Source organism: Podarcis liolepis (assembly GCF_965112155.1).
Source record: "Podarcis liolepis genome assembly, chromosome: 16".
Taxonomy (NCBI): domain Eukaryota; kingdom Metazoa; phylum Chordata; class Lepidosauria; order Squamata; family Lacertidae; genus Podarcis; species Podarcis liolepis.
Window position 1 is genome coordinate 34656597 of NC_139567.1, and position 15881 is coordinate 34672477.

Here is a 15881-nt window from a genome sequence, read left to right on the forward strand (position 1 = left end):
TTAATTCTCTACTCCACTAAATTCCAAGTGGGGGAAAAAAAACTTTCCTTAACAAAGAACAGATTGGCGAGACCCAAGTCCTTACTGTGTGGAAATTAATGGCAGATGCCTAGGCTGATAGTTAAAATGTTTCATTAGATGCTAATGTCTTGCTGTGTTTTTAATTGTTCAGAAATTAGCCTCTAGAATATTAAAACCATCTGTTTGTTATCATGATGAAACAGAATACTTAAATAGTTATTAATTTTGTGGGGCTTGTTTTCTCCCCCCACTCCTCTCCCTGTCTACAAAACTTTGATCTGTTGAGATTTTGGGGAATGTTGGCAGCAGAAGAAGGAATACACACACACACACACACACACACCCCTACCCTCCTTGATACCCAAAATATCTTCCCTAGATGTGTACCACCCATATTTTCCATGGCTGCTTTCTTTTGTAAATTATTGGTCACCAAGGAGGAGCTGACATTTTTTAATGCATGTTGGGAAAGCGCTGGAGCTTGCTGAGCTTGTATAATGGTTGATTTAAGGTGTAATATGGGACATTTTCACATGCTGATGTTCTATTTGAGGGTCCTGGTGGGCTAATTTAAAGATCAAATCTATCCACTGCTTGGGAAATGTTCATTGTTTATCTTCCAGTGAAGAATATTATGCATCCTTAGTGCTGGATAGGTATTCTATCAATGATCGTTTGTTATGGCAATGTAACCCGCCTCTCCTTTTCATCTTGGTTTTGCTAATTATGAACTTCTTCTGCTATTTATTTTTTGGCTTTCAAAATTGGCTCGCTATCTTTTAGTGTATGGTTATTCTAAAGCAGTGCCTATTGGGACGTGTCATTTGAGGGCAGGCATGCAGGCAGCTGCACAGCAGTTAACCTCCTGCTCTAGAATATAATAATAATAATAATAATAATAATAATAATAATAATAATAATAATTCTTATACCCACACATCTGACTGGGTAGCCCCAGCCACTCTGCATGGTTTCCAACAGAAGCAACAACAGCATCTAACATTAAAAGCTTCCTGAAATAGGGCTGACTTCAGATGTCTTCTAAAAGTCAGATAGGTGTTTATTTCCTTGACATCTGATGGGAGGGCATTCCACAGGGCGGGCGCCACTACCGAGAAGGCCCTCTGCCTGCTTCCCTGTAACTTTACCGCCAGAAGGCCCTCAGCGCTGGACCTCTCAGTGTCTGGGCTGAACGATGGGGGTGGAGATGCTCCTTCAGGTATACAAGGTCATTTAAGACTTTAAAGGCCAGCACCAACACTTTGAATTGTGTTCAGAAACATACTGGGGGTCAATGTAGATCTTTTAGGACCGCTGTTATGTGGTCCCAGTAGCTGCTCCCAGTCACCAGTCTAGCAGCTCCATTCTGGATTAATTATAGTTCCTGAATCACTTTCAAACGTAGCCCCATGTAGAATATATGAAGCCTGGGCCAAATAATATTTGGCACAGAGTGGACTGCACCCTTGCTGTAGGGTTTTGGTCTTGTTGGAGTTTAGTGTATATTGTGTGTGTTTGTGTGTACCAGTGGTACCTTGGGTTAAATACTTAATTTGTTCTGGAGGTCTGTTCTTAACCTGAAACTGTTCTTAACCTGAAACACCACTTTAGCTAATGGCGCCTCCTGCTGCTGCCACGCCGCTGGAGCACGATTTCTGTTCTCATCCTGAAGCAAAGTTCTTAACCCGAGGTAATATTTATGGGTTAGCGGAGACTGTAACCTGAAGCATATGTAACCCGAAGCGTATGTAACGTGAGGTACCACTGTATTGCAGTGGGGTGCAGAAATAAATAGCCTGGTAAGAGAGCTTGTTGGAAGAATAGGGAAACTTTAGGTTTGTTACTTGTGGCAAACAAGAGCATTCTGAGCTTAGAGGTGGTCTTCATGTAGTCAGGAGATGCACTTGCAGCACTACCTGGAAGAGAAGGTGAAAGGAAGTGAAGCCTGAGAGAAAATGATCTACTCAAGAAGAGATAAGAGAGGGAAAAAGAGGTTGCCTTTCAGCTTCAGGTAGCTTGTTGCAACATTGTTGCTTTATTCCCAATATTTTTGTGTGGTTTTTTTAAAAAGAGTATTGCCAAAAAGCAGGCACAAAGTAATGTAAGCATGGCTGTTGGAAATTGCATAGTTTTGCTGCAACCACTGAAAGGAAAAGGGCTTTAAGGCAACCCGCTAAGAGAGGTATGGAACTGAGTGCTTTCTGCAATTGCAACAAATGAAGAGTATTTTGGTGTACTTTAAAGGGCTGAATTGCAACAAAGTATAGGCTTCTCCTGACCCTTTGCATTCTAATGGCTGCACAGTGAGAAATATCACTGTTAAAATTACACCTTGCCAAGCACGTCATTGTATCAATCAGTCTCCCCTTGCTGTTTCAGTACTGCAGAATCGTAAGCAAAGAGCACCACAAGCCATCAAAGCTACGGAGATGAGCAAAGTTTGGCTCCTGCCTGATTCTCCTGCCTTTCAACTTTTCTGCGTGAAATAGAATAAATAGAAACCTCGGTTTTCCAGTGCCAGAGTTTCAGCAGTTTCCTCCTCTGCCTCTCTCTCTCTCTCTGTTGTATATACAGTGGTACCTCGGGTTAAGAACTTAATTCGTTCTGGAGGTCCTTTCTTAACCTGAAACTGTTCTTAACCTAGGTACCACTTTAGCTAATGAGGCTTTCTGCTGCCGCCGCGCGATTTCTGTTCTCATCCTGAAGCAAAATTCTAAACCCGAGGTACTATTCCTGGGTTAGCGGAGTCTGTAACCTGAAGCGTCTGTAACCTGAAGCATCTGTAACCCGAGGTACCACTCTACACACACATCCCGTAGGCTGCAAAGGTCTGTTGATATATTAGTAGCAAGAGACCATCCAGGGAGGCAGTTAAACTCTTGGATGGCAAGGGAGTCAAAGGCATGCTGAAGGAGGAGAATGAGGATGCAGAGAAGCTAGATGAATTATCTGTATCAGTTTTCTCAATGGAGGACATAGGGCACATCCCAGTGCCAGAACTATTTCAGGGGGAGAGTCTGAACCGATTGAGGGGATGAAGCAAGTACGATCGAACTTCCGTTTATGTAACCCTCTAGCTATGTAAACTTTGGGATGTGCACGCGGCAAACCAGGAAGTATTTTACTGGGTTTCACTGGGTGCGCATGTGCAGAAGCGGTCCTCAGGTTGCGGAAACCTCGGGATCTGACCGGACCTCCAGAACTGATCCCGTCAACAACCAGAGGTACCACTGTATTCTGTGAGGAAAGCTTGCAGCATTCGGGACTTTTGAGATAAGACAAAAGGCGAGTAAGAGGTGACATGATACTAGTTTATAAAATTATGCATGGCATGGAGACAGTGGATTGTGTTGCCGATAATGCCAATGTTGTGGGTTTGATCAGTGTACGAGCCACCTGTCTATTCCTGCATTGCAGAGGGTGGACTAGATGATGATGATGATTAATTGAATGTATATACCACCCTGTACCCTTGAGGTGCTTCTCCAACTCTACAATTTTATGACCCTGTGAATTTTTATACATTAAATGAAGCGGAATGTTGGAAGATTCTGGGCAGAAAGAAAATTCTTCTTTCTGCAATGCACTGTTAAATTGTGGAACTCGCTTTCACAGGAAGCAATGATGGCAGCCAACTTGGGAGGCTTTAAAAGAAGATTGGTGGGAGAACCACATTGCAAAATTAGGATAAGTGTGGATTTCAAAGGATAATTGTCTTTCGGCCAATGTGTTCTTTTGGAAAGGGAGAGGTAGGGAGGTTCACCTATAAATATGAAGTGAATTGGATTTCCTGCCCATTCCTAATGACAACCAATCCTTTCTGTCAATCCACCCTCTTGCCAGGCAAACGATATAAATGTAATTCCAATGCTGTGGAACACTATTTAAGCAGAGATTTAGCATGCACCGTGTGTGTGTGTGTGTGTGCGTGTGTGCGTGTGTGTGTGTGTGTGATATTTTACTTCCAGGCATCACACAAAGACTATTTTTTTTTAATGCCTACAGGCTGATGAAGTTCTCTAAAGTGCCCTTTGAGTAGCTAGTTGTTTAATGTTTGCTTTGCATGGTTTTTCATTTTTTCATGTTGTTGCACAGTGCCCTGATGCTTTGTGAGAAGGTGAATATGGGTGGCGCTGTGGGTTAAACCACAGAGCCTAGAACTTGCCGATCAGAAGGTCGGCGGTTCGAATCCCCGCGACGGGGTGAGCTCCCGTTGCTCGGTCCCTGCTCCTGCCAACCTAGCAGTTTGAAAGCTCGTCAAAGTGCAAGTAAATAAATAGGTACCGCTCCGGCGGGAAGGTAAACGGCGTTTCCGTGTGCTGCTCTGGTTCGCCAGGAGCGGCTTAGTCATGCTGGCCACATGACACGGAAGCTGTACACCGGCTTCCTCGGCCAATAAAGGGAGATGAGCGCCGCAACCCCAGTCAGCCATGACTGGACCTAATGGTCAGGGGTCCCTTTACCTTTACCTTTAGTTAAAAAAACAACATCATAAAAAATAAAATGGGGCCCCTGTGACCCTCCAAATCCTGTTGGTGTCCAGATCCCATCAGTCCCAGCCAGCGTGGCCAATGGTCAGAGGAGATGGGACTTGGACCCCAAGAAAAATCTAGAGGACTCCAGGTCCTGCCCCCCTTTCCCTGAATCAGATGGCACATCCATACCCAATCTAGATGGGTCATGGTCTGACTCAGTTGAAAACTATTTCCTCAGGGAAGAAAGATGGTGCTGGGTCCGCCCCCCCCCCAAAAAAAAAACCCAATGCAGGGAAAGAAGGAATGGTGGGTATTGATTCATGGTCCCCCTATATATATATATTTAAAGAAGACATGCAAGAACTAAATGAGGCTTTGTGGGCTGAGCTATTAACTTGAAAACATAATACTATTTTAAGCCATTTAGCTGTCTGGCCACATAAATTATTCAAGTTTCAGAAGCCAGCTTGCAGTTGGCTTGCAAAGAGATAATTGGGAAGTTGCAACTGTAATGGCAAAAACAGGGCAGGATCAATCAGACCTGGAGATGTCTAATACCAACAAGGAGCAATTAAGCAGCTATCAAGAGCAATTGCGCTGATCGCCGGTGCCCTTTTAACATGGAGTGCCAAAGCACGAAGAGCTTTTTGCAGTTTGTCAGAGGCTCCAGCTCCTCTGCTCACAGTTGCAGGAGGCTAAGGGAAGAATATTTCCTGTATATTTGAATGCACTGAAGGGCAGGGAAGGCGTCTCAACTTCATGTGTAATTTGTGCATGTGTTTGTTTGCATATGCGCCTTCTGCGGCAAGAACGTGAACATCCTGAGCAGAAAAAAAATCAATTATGGGTTGTGGACATGATCCATTACTGTGGGATGACAAGCACTTATTTGTTTATGCATTCAAAGGATATATCAGGTTAGCTTACAAATCGTGCTGGAGGTTGTGATTTTCCAGTCTCATGCAATCAGGGGCTCCTTGTCCTGGCTCCCAACCAATGCATGCAAAGGCTATTACTAATAAGTAAGGAGGAGAACTTCATTCAGACAAATAATGGTATAGGTTTAGCAGCAGATACAGTGCTCAGGTGTCACAATGCAGGAGCAGACCAAGAACTTCAGGACTTGAAGGGGGAGATGAAAATGTCCCAACAAGTTTACCGTCCCATGCCGCCAGCTTTTAAAGATTAGGCATGGCATGTTTCCTCAGGGGACTCTCTTTCCTTATCAGTATGTCTAGCTGGTAAGCAAGTTATCCATCAGGGTGGGTGGGTTTTCTACTACCTGCAAAGGCTGCTGCCTCCTGCTCAGGGTCCCCATTTTGCTTATCAAAGCCCTAACCCACCAGCCTTCACTCAGGCTTTTTGGTCCATAGGAAGGTCAGAAAGGAGAGCCAGCATCCCTGCTTCCCCTTCCAAAGGAGTGGAAAAGGGAAACCCCCACCTTCTTCAATCCAGGTTCCCACCATTCAGCCCCCTCCTCTCTTTCTGCCTCATCCTGCATCAGTTCCTGCCATCATAAGCAAATCCTGACCATGCTGTGGGGCTCATGACACTGCTGGGCAAGAAACTAGGAACGCATAGATTTGCCCTGCTGTCTGGAGGCAATTGAGACATGGGTGGCATTGTGGTCTAAACCACTGAGCCTAGGGCTTGCTGATCAGAAGGTCAGCGGTTCGAATCCCCACAACGGGGTGAGCTCCCGTCGCTCAGTCCCTGCTCCTGCCAACCTAGCAGTTTGAAAGCACATCGAAGTGCAAGTAGATAAATAGGTACCACTCCGGCGGGAAGGTAAATGGCGTTTCCGTGCGCTGCTCTGGTTTCTCCAGAAGCGGCTTAATCATGCTGGCCACATGACCCGGAAGCTGTCTGCGGACAAATGCTGGCTCCCTTGGCCTATAGAGCAAGATGAGCGCTGCAACCCCAGAGTGGTCTGCAACTGGACCTAACAGTCAGGGGTACCTTTACCTTACCTGGAGGCAAATATAGGCTGGTGTGTTCGTTGGATACTAAAAGATCCTTAACCTTTGGATTGATTTGATCCAACCATAGGGTGGCAAGAGTCCCATGAGTGAGCTCATCCTACCTTGCTTTTAAATGCTTGGCAAGAGGGGCATACCAACTGTTGGGAACCTTCTGACCGTAATAGCTGTTCAGCAGTTGAATGGACTCATTGGAGGTTTTCATAGAAAGCTTAAATGGACATCTGTCAGGTATTCTTTACCTATGATTAGTACATGGCAAGGGGTCGAAATAGATGGCCCTTGAGGTCTTATGATTTTATGACATCTCCATATCTTCCATTTGGTTACGAACTTTCTGCCTTACCTGGGTGCCTTGGAATCTGGATTTCCCACTTGCTGCTGAGCCTGCGCCATGATCAGCCTCAATAAAGAGCTCTTATTTCTTACAAGTAAGAGATGCTGTCATTGGGTTTTAGTGATGGGAGCCTGACAGGACCAGACCAATGCTAATCAAATCAATAGTATCCAGGCTAGTGGCTTGTTTGTTTCCCCTGGTGCTTTGTTTGTTTTACACTTGGCTGCTTGGTCAATGGGTCCATCTGCCATTGGGGATCTGATCTCGTTAGATTGTCAACCAGCTTTAACACCGAGCGAGGAAACATTTGATCATTGTTTGTGTTGCTTTCTGCCAAAGACCTAACAAAACTCCCGTCACCCCGAGGCTCAGCAGAGGCTGGGGATATTCTCTGCACAACTTTCAGCTATTAGTCAGTGCTCAGCCAGGCTCTTTTTTTATTTCCTTCCCCTGGGTGGTAGTTCCAGCTGGTTAGAGGGAAACAAGTGAATCTCAGCAGGTGTCCATTTTTTCTCAGTGCAATTTTCATGGAAGCTGGAGGACTGAGGCATCTAAGCCCAGGACTTTGGAGGAGCAAAGTGAATGGTACAGAGAGCCAAACAAACCCAGAAAGGAGACCTGCTACAATGGATGTCTATCTCTGTTTTCTTTTCCCAGTGGCTGGCTACTGAGGGTTCCTTTCCATTCTTTTTTTAAAATAAAGTTTCAAACTTAGAGCCATCCCACCCACCGCTGTTACTGAGACAGTTGCCTCAGGTGTCAGGCTGGGGACAGTTGTGGAGGATGCCACATCTGAGGAACCTCAACAGCTGTCCACCTGTGGAGGCTCACCTCCTCCTCCTCTGCTTCTCTGCATAGCTCTGAAGACTCTGGGGAGCGCACCGTTCACCGCTGCCTGGAAAGAGCCAGGTTGTTGCGGCCACAACTTGCTCCTTTCCCCCCTCTCCTGCTGCCTTCAGCATTCCAGGGCTTCCCTGGGCCACTTCGATTGTTGTTGTTGAAGGCGGAGAAGGAAAAGGGTGCCATCTTGGGTTGGTTCTGTTCAAACTATGTTACATTTATTTGCTCTCTCATAAATGCTTCTGTTTACATTGTAAGACTGTTATCTAGGGGTTGGTAGTTGTGAATAGACTGCAGTTCCATAATGACATACCCCATGTAGTGACTTGGTTAAGATGTGTAAGAGCTGGCACTGGCAGGATTCCCTTATTTGTGTCAGCACTTAGCCAGTAGTTAAACGTGGAACAGGAGCCAGGTACTGACCATCATCAGCTATACAAACATAAAAAGGGCCTTTCTCAGCCAGGCTCAAACTGCTTGCACAGTGGCCCAACAGATGCCCCTATGGGGAGTCTGCAAGAAGGACCCAAGTTCAACAACACTCTCCTCACTTGTGATTTTCAGCAGCTGGTGTTCAGTAGCATACTGCTTCCGACAGTGGAGGGGGAATGTAGCCACTGTGAGTCTTAACCTCTGTGAATTTATCTAATCCTCTTTTAGAGTCATTCAATTTGCTGGCCGCTACGACATCTTGTGGCAGCAAACTCCATAGTTTCACTATATGCTGTGTGAAGTAGTGCTTCCTTTTGTCTGCCCTGATTGTATAGGGTTATCCTCCATGAATCATGCCTAGTCCTCTTTTAGAGACACCCAAGGTGGTGTCCATCACTTGGTGATGCTGGTGGCAGGACATGGACCACAATTGCAGCACGTTGTGCATGTGTGGAAGGAGGAAGGAACCAGGCTATAGGGTGAAAGGCAGCTTTGTGTGTACAGTCACACAAGCCCGGATGGCTACCTTTGCACATTTGATTTTGTGCATTTTCCACACCTGGCTTGATGCCTTCAAAATGAGATCCTGAGACGAGATGCAAACTTTGATTTCTCTCTTGTTCCACAGCTCAAGCCAGGCCAGAACAGCTGCCGGGACAGTGACAGCGAAAGTGCGAGTGGAGAGTCGAAAGGGTTCCATCGGAGCAGCTCCCGAGAGAGACTCAGCGACGTAAGTGCAACTTATTTTTGGATACCACCTTGTTAATAATAATAATAATAATAATAATAATAATAATAATAATAATAATGTATTATTTATACACTGCCCACCTGGCTGGGTTCCCCCAGCCATTCTGGGTGGCTCCCATAATAATAATAATAATAATAATAATAATAATAATAATTTTAAAAGCTATAAAACATCCAACATTAAAAACTTCCCTAAACAGGGCTGCCTTCAGATATCTTCTAAAAGTCAGATAGTTGTTTAATTCCTTGACAATTGATGGTAGGGCATTCCACAGGGCGGGCGCCACTACCAAGAAGGCCTTCTACCTGGTTCCCTGTAGCTTTACTTCTCGCAGTGAGGGAACCACCAGAAGGCCCTCGGAGCTGGACCTCAGTGGGGGTGGAGACGCTCCTTCAGGTATACTGGGCCAAGGCCATTTCAGTGGAGGTTGCGATATTATGGGGCACCGCCCCACCAACCGATGTCTGCCTTCAGCCAGCGCCCTCTCCTGCCTCCTTACTTACAGCCAGGTGGTAAAACTGCCTTTTAGCTTCCTAATGCTTACCTCAGTGTCACTCTTGTAGAGAGTAGATGGGATCAATACTAGCATTAGCCTCTCATTGGCCTTAGCGCCACCTACTGTTGGGCTCCCTGCCTTCCACCCAGCCAGCTCTGATGGGCACCAGCTAGCCTTGTTTCGTTTCTGTGACTACTGCTTCTAGTATGGAAAGTAAATGAGCTAAGAGCATCTGTTTTTGCTAAAGATTGTTGACTTGGCCTCTGATTCATCCTCTGAACATTTACACAAATTAGCAGCTGAAGCAGCACTGGCTTCAGAATTCTGGGGGGCTCCAGACCTAAATCTGCAGTTGTTGGCGCTTGCTTCTGAAGATAGGTATTGACCGGTTGATGCTGTGAGCAGATGTGTGACTTTCTTATGTTTACATTGTTTGCCATTTCAAGTTTTCTCCCTTTTGAATCATTGCTTTACACGTGTACAATGGCTTAAATTCTCATTGTTCCTCTTTCAAACATGCAAACCAGACCTTTTGCACATGACTCTTGAATTTTTGCCCTTTGAAAACTTCCTATTGGGCTGAGTCCCAAGGTCCTGGCTTGGGTGTATACAGCCCTATTATACAGCTTGGGACCAGGATACCTGAAATATTGTCTCACCCCTTTTATACCCATTTAATCACAGCACTCTGAAAATATTAATGTGTAATACAACTGTAAATACTTGGCAATCATTATTAATTGTTTCTATGCAATTTCACGCATACATTGCTTTCCATTCAAAACTAAATTGTATCAATGTAGCCAAAATATCTTTTGAATTCCCAAGTCATGTTAAAACTTTTTAGCAACCCCTCATTTTTGGAATTTGAAAGGTGAAAAATTCAACACACCCTAAAATTGGATAGTTTCTGCCTTTTATATAAGCCAAGTTCCACATACTTCAACTCTCCGTATGTTCGAAATTCTATTATTTTGATGTATTTTACTAGGTTTGCGACTGTATAATAGCATTTGTTGTTGGCCTTCACCATAGCATGTGGCCACCAAGAAATCGCCCAGCAGCAAATGAGGCTCTCAACTAGATGAACCTTGGTTCTGTTCTATAAGGCTTTTCTTCACTGGTTTAGGGACTGCAAACAGTGAAGGCTGGTCCATGAGGGCATTGCCTTAACAGCCTCAGCCTGCTCTTAGCTGGCTACCACCTGCCCTGCCTTCTTCCTTACTGCTAGTCTAGAGGGTGGCCTTGGCTGGAGGAAGATGGGGACAAAACTAGAATCAGTTGACTCTGCCTGTCATTTCCTCAGTAGTCTCCTTGCCCTTCTCCCTACCAGACCCAATGGGTACCAGCCACTATCGAACACAATAAAACTGGCACATTTCACAGAAATCACAGAATTGCAGAGTTTAGAATACAGGAATCACAGCTAAAGAAACCCTGACAGATGGCCATCCAACCTCTGCTTGAAAACCTCCAAAGAAGAAGAAGAAGAGGTGGTGGTGGTGGTAGAGGAGGAGTTTGGATTTGATATCCCGCCTTTCACTCTCCTTAAGGAGTCTCAAAATGGCTAACAATCTCATTTCCCTTCCTCCCCCACAACAAACACTCTGTGAGGTGAGTGAGGTTGAGAGACTTCAGAGAAGTGTGACTGGCCCAAGGTCACCCAGCAGATGCATGTGAAGGAGCGGGGACGCGAACCTGGTTCACCAGATTACGAGTCTACTGCTCTTAACCACTACACCACACTGGCTCTCTTCTGATGGTGAACAGCTCTTACTTCCAGGAAGTTCTTCCTCGTGATGCTTTAGCTCACATATGTAAGCTATGATACCACACAGATGAACACTTAACAGGAAAAAATAACAGCTCAGTTGGGCTTTTCTTTTCCCTGGTTTGGGGTCACCTAATCCTAGTCATTGGCCAAGAGGTTGTAATTCCATTTTGAGCCAATAAGATTGCAGCCAACTGGCATTCCTATGTATGAGGACATGGAAACAGCCATGCGGACAAAACCATATATTTTTTTCTAAATAAAGAAATATTTCACGAGAGGTACCAAAGATAAGCTGAGAAAGTGGATCGTTTTTCAGACAAAAGTGAAAACAAAAGTTTGGGACTTGAGTGGTTTTGGCTCGGCATTCATCTCAGCAGCCGGAGCTTTGGAAATACCTAAGTTCTGGAGACTTTTGTTAAAATCACAAGAACTGACAGCCCTGGGATAAATGGGGTGTGGGTAATTGTAATCCATCCCCACCAAGGAAAAACCTGATCTGTCAAAAAAGCTTGGCACCATCTCCGCTAATAACAATCCTTCGCACACTTTGCTAACATAGCAGTAATTTAAGCATGCTTTTCCTCCGAAGCCTCACAATCTCCAGCTTGCTGGTGACTTTGACTGAGAGACATAACAAGCACGCGAGGAGATAAATATCTTGCTAGCCAAACTTGTGGTGGCCTCCAGCCTTTTTGTCAGATTCTTTTCGTTATGAAAAGTAAATAGTCTTCTACATTTTCCTCCAGCTCAATCAAATGAAGAAATGTTGTCTGCATTTCTTAGCAACATTTTGTGAGGTTTCCAACTTGTTGTAGCAACAACAAAAATCCTGTCTTCAGCCGGGATTCGGAAATTGTTTCTGTTTGGTGAGCTTTCCTGGGATGAGAGATGGCCCACCGGTTGACTCCTAATAAAAAGGGGAGATGGGAATTTTGCTAAAGAATACGCAAATAGCAGTGTTTGTTCATTGAGAGTTATTAGGGAGAGGGATTGTCTGCCTTTGAGGGATGAAGGAGCACTTATGATCCTTTATATGGCTGCCAGATTTGGGCCACATTCATACCATACATTTAAATCACTATTATAACACTTTAAATGACCATTGCTTCCCCATAGAATCATGAGAAGTATAGTTTGTTTAGGGTGTTGAGAATTGTTTGGAGGCCCCTACTGCCCTCACAGAGCTAGATTTCCCAGAGTTCTAACTGATGAGGATTGATGGTTGAACCATCAATTGATTGATGGTTAAACAATTCGGTGAATTGTAGCTCTGTGAAGGGAATGGGGAGGCTCCTAGCAACTCTCAGCATTGTAAACAAACTATGCTTCCCAGGATTCTTGGAGGAAGCCCTGACTGTTGGTTCAGCAACCTCTGGTGGGTCAAAGATTCCCCACAGCTGTCTTACATTATGGGTGGCCTTGTTTGAAGAGAGGAGCTTCAGCCAACCCAGGCGATCTTGTTCCTCTCACTAGTGGCAGAGGTCAGCGTTGGCTTCCCCGCACACCAGCAGTCTGAGAGCAAAGGTCAGTTTGAGTCAGCTATTCTTCCAAGCTCTCTACAGCCACTCCTTCTCTAGTCGATAGCTGAGGTCACATTGCCCTGACGTTCTTCCTGGGAGAGTCAGGTTGCAACCTTTGTTCTTGTGGTTGATGACCCAGTGACATAGCCCCATCCGAGTCCCGTTGCCGAGCAAGCAGGGACTAACTAAGTCCCCGAGGAACTCTTGCCTGAGAGCAGAATCCACATAAAAAGTCAGACAGTCCAGAGGTCAGGGATTCCAGATGGTCACAGAGCCAGGGATCCAGTCCAGAAGTCAGGGAATCCAGATGGAGACCAGGATGCAGGAAGGTAGGGCCAAGAACTGCAGGTGTTGTTTCCAGCACCTGACTGCTGCTGAGAGCTCTATTTTAAGACAGCCAGAGCCATCTGGTTCTCATCAGTGCCTTCTCCTCTGCGAAGACTGATGGAGTCACTTCTCCCCCTTCAGGTTGCTGTTCATCAGGTGAAGCTAACTCCTGGCCCATGACACCCAGACTAAGAAACTTAGGTTGCAATAAGAAACCCTGGTAGAGTAAGAAGAAGCAATTCTAACAGTAAATTCCCAGTTGGCTGAAAGTCTCACGAGCTGGCAAAGATTGTGGCTGTGTTTCCACCATTGATTGGTGACAGCTGTGGAGGCAAAGTCAATCTTCCTAAGTGGGTGAAGATGAGGATCGGCAGAATAATGGCTTCCAAACAAGCATCCTTGTGTTAAGGGAGGCGCAGGATGCGAAAAAGGCACAAACACAGTGGAGGAACTCCGACTGCATTCTCCGAGACGTCTCTCAGAGCAAGCCTTAGATGGGTCATGGTTCTGATCAAATATAGATTTGATCTCCCCCCGTCCCCTCGCCTGTAATTCAGTCAGAGAGAGAGAGAGAGAGAGAGAGAGAGAGAGCACATCTCTGAAATAAATTAATGAACAGAAAACTTGCCCTCTGGTAGATTAAGGGCAATTAATTAGCCAACAGCACTTGACACCATGGTGATGAATCCATGTTGAGTCCCCTAAACCTTCCTGCCCCCTCCCCTCTTGCTGTATCTCTGCTTCTGTTGGCTTTGGGTGGCAGGGAGGATGACAACTTGTTTTCTGCTCTCTGGATAAGGCTGCCCTCAGGGCTTCAGAGACGCTGGAGCTGTCAGCCCTCCCCTTCCTTATGTAAAGCAGAGCGCTGTCGCCAATTTCATCTCATCAAAATCTCGCCTGCAGTAGAATTCGCTCAGCTGAGATTTTGCTCTAAGGCAAGATGGCTGCTCCTTCTGTTTTTCCTCAACCTGGAATTTGAGTCAGCCCAATGTTCTCTTCCTCTCCCACTGTCACTTGCTCGTATTTTCATGCATTTAGCACATTTTCAAGTCTCTCTTTCTCTCCCTCTCTCTTTCTTTCCCTCTCTCTCTCTTCCTCCCACCCCCTCCTTTTTTATTTATTTATAGACTCTCATCCCCACACATCGGTTCTAGAATATTCTAGGGCATTAAGGGAATTTGCTAATGAAGCATTGGAAATTGCGTTTAGAGCTAATGAAATATAGAAAATGCCACAGCAAATTGGGCATTGGGAGACAGAGAGAGAAGAAAGTAAACAATTAAATGATGGCAACACCAAGGGCTCTGTGTTTGGCTCTTGTTACCAATCGTGGAAGAGATCTGTGAATTAGTGGAAATCGCTCCCTGGAAACATTAGCTTAATGTACAGCCACTGTCAGAAAAGCAAACAATGTTAGGGATTATGTGGTGAAAGGGGGCAGGAGTGTTGTCAAAAAATGGACTATTGGCCTATATTGGCAGTGTGCTTCCATTTTGGTGATTATTAATAGTTTATGACATTCCACCACAAAAAGAAGTGGAATAGGTAGCATGAGCACACACAAATACACATGTTCCATAGAACAGTAGGCAAAAAAAAAAAAAGCTGCAAAGGGGAAAAGGTGTCTTACTACAGAGGAGTGAGAGGGGTCCTGACCCTTAGCTGTGCATGTCAGCCCTTTAGTGACTGATTTTAGCAGTATGATTTGCCTGAAATTGGGTGGAGGCTGAGCAGATGGGGCTTGTTGATTTCATTTTAGAACCATCTAGTCTACACTTTGAGCATAGGAGTGGCTGTGCTTGCTCTATAGAAGCAAAACAAAAAATAATAATAATAGGTGAACCTGCTGATTGTGCCATTTTAGCCTGGTGTTCAAGCAAATGTGTGAGGGCATGAATTATTTGGTGGGTGTGAGGTTGTGTGTGTGCCCCTGTGTGCACTGGCTCTGCCCCAATATCCCCTCATGCACTGGTTCCAACTCCTCCAATTCCAACAGCCATCATTTCCGCATGAAGGTCAGAGGGGAGGTCAGCCAAATGTCATTTGAGGCTGTCTTGCCAATGTGAGCCTAAACACTCCTGAATGTGGGGAAGCTTCAAGGCACAACTGGCTGAAGAACTGACCTCCCCACTGAATGAATGGAGGCCAAGAATGGGAGGGGTGTGGCTGGACATAAAGGGTGGTGCCAGGACATGTGATCCCCAAATCTTTTCTGCCTCTACACAGCTCATTAGGGCTATCGTTGAGTCCACAATAGCACTGTTGGGTTGCATTTATTATCTGCTGGATTTGTGCATTCATATGTTGCTTTAAGCCCCCACTGATCAGTTGTTGAGCTGTGACTCCATGCCCACTTCTTGCAGGAATTAACCTTGTGTCCCATTCCCCTTGGGAGCATGATTTCACAGTCGATCCATCCCTATCTCTACCTGCCCCATACTTAATGTCAAATGCATGGCAGCATGGGTGGGCAAATGGCCTCACAGGCCAAATAGGGAGCCTTGGCCAGGTCTAATTGGGTCTGCAGGCTGGAGGCTCTCAACCACCCCTTCTCTACACAGAGTAGGCCCTTCAAACTAGACATGCAAGGGACTGACGGCCTACTCCATGTACAACATGCACTTGACACATAGCACTAGGGTAGCAAACATGGTACTCTCCAGACGTTGTTAGGATCCAACTCCTGTCGGCCCCAGCCAGCACAGAGATGGTGAGGGATGATGGGAGTTGTAGTCCAGCAACAGCTGGGGAAATTCCTGTTTCTTTCCTAACTCCCTATGACTATCCCTAGGGGAGGAGACATAGCTCAGTGACACAGCACATGCCTTATATGCAGGAGACCCCAGGTTCCACCCCTGACACCTTCAGGTAAGTGTAGCAGGTGATGGGGAAGCTGTGCTCCTCCAGATGTTGTGGGATTCCAACTCTC

General features: G+C 45.6%; 2 protein-coding genes across 7 annotated transcripts in view; both read left to right on the forward strand.

Moving 5' to 3' along the window:
• GTF2IRD1 (GTF2I repeat domain containing 1) overlaps positions 1-15881 on the forward strand; it is a 1520245-nt gene that overhangs the window by 762823 nt on the left and 741541 nt on the right. The window lies entirely within an intron of this gene.
• Positions 1-15881, forward strand: part of AUTS2 (activator of transcription and developmental regulator AUTS2) — a 658278-nt gene that overhangs the window by 231715 nt on the left and 410682 nt on the right. For all 6 annotated transcript variants that reach the window (XM_083479523.1, XM_083479527.1, XM_083479525.1 and 3 more), the window contains one exon: positions 8713-8814. In XM_083479523.1, the coding sequence (XP_083335649.1) occupies positions 8713-8814 (102 nt within the window). The remainder of the gene's footprint in view (positions 1-8712; positions 8815-15881) is intronic.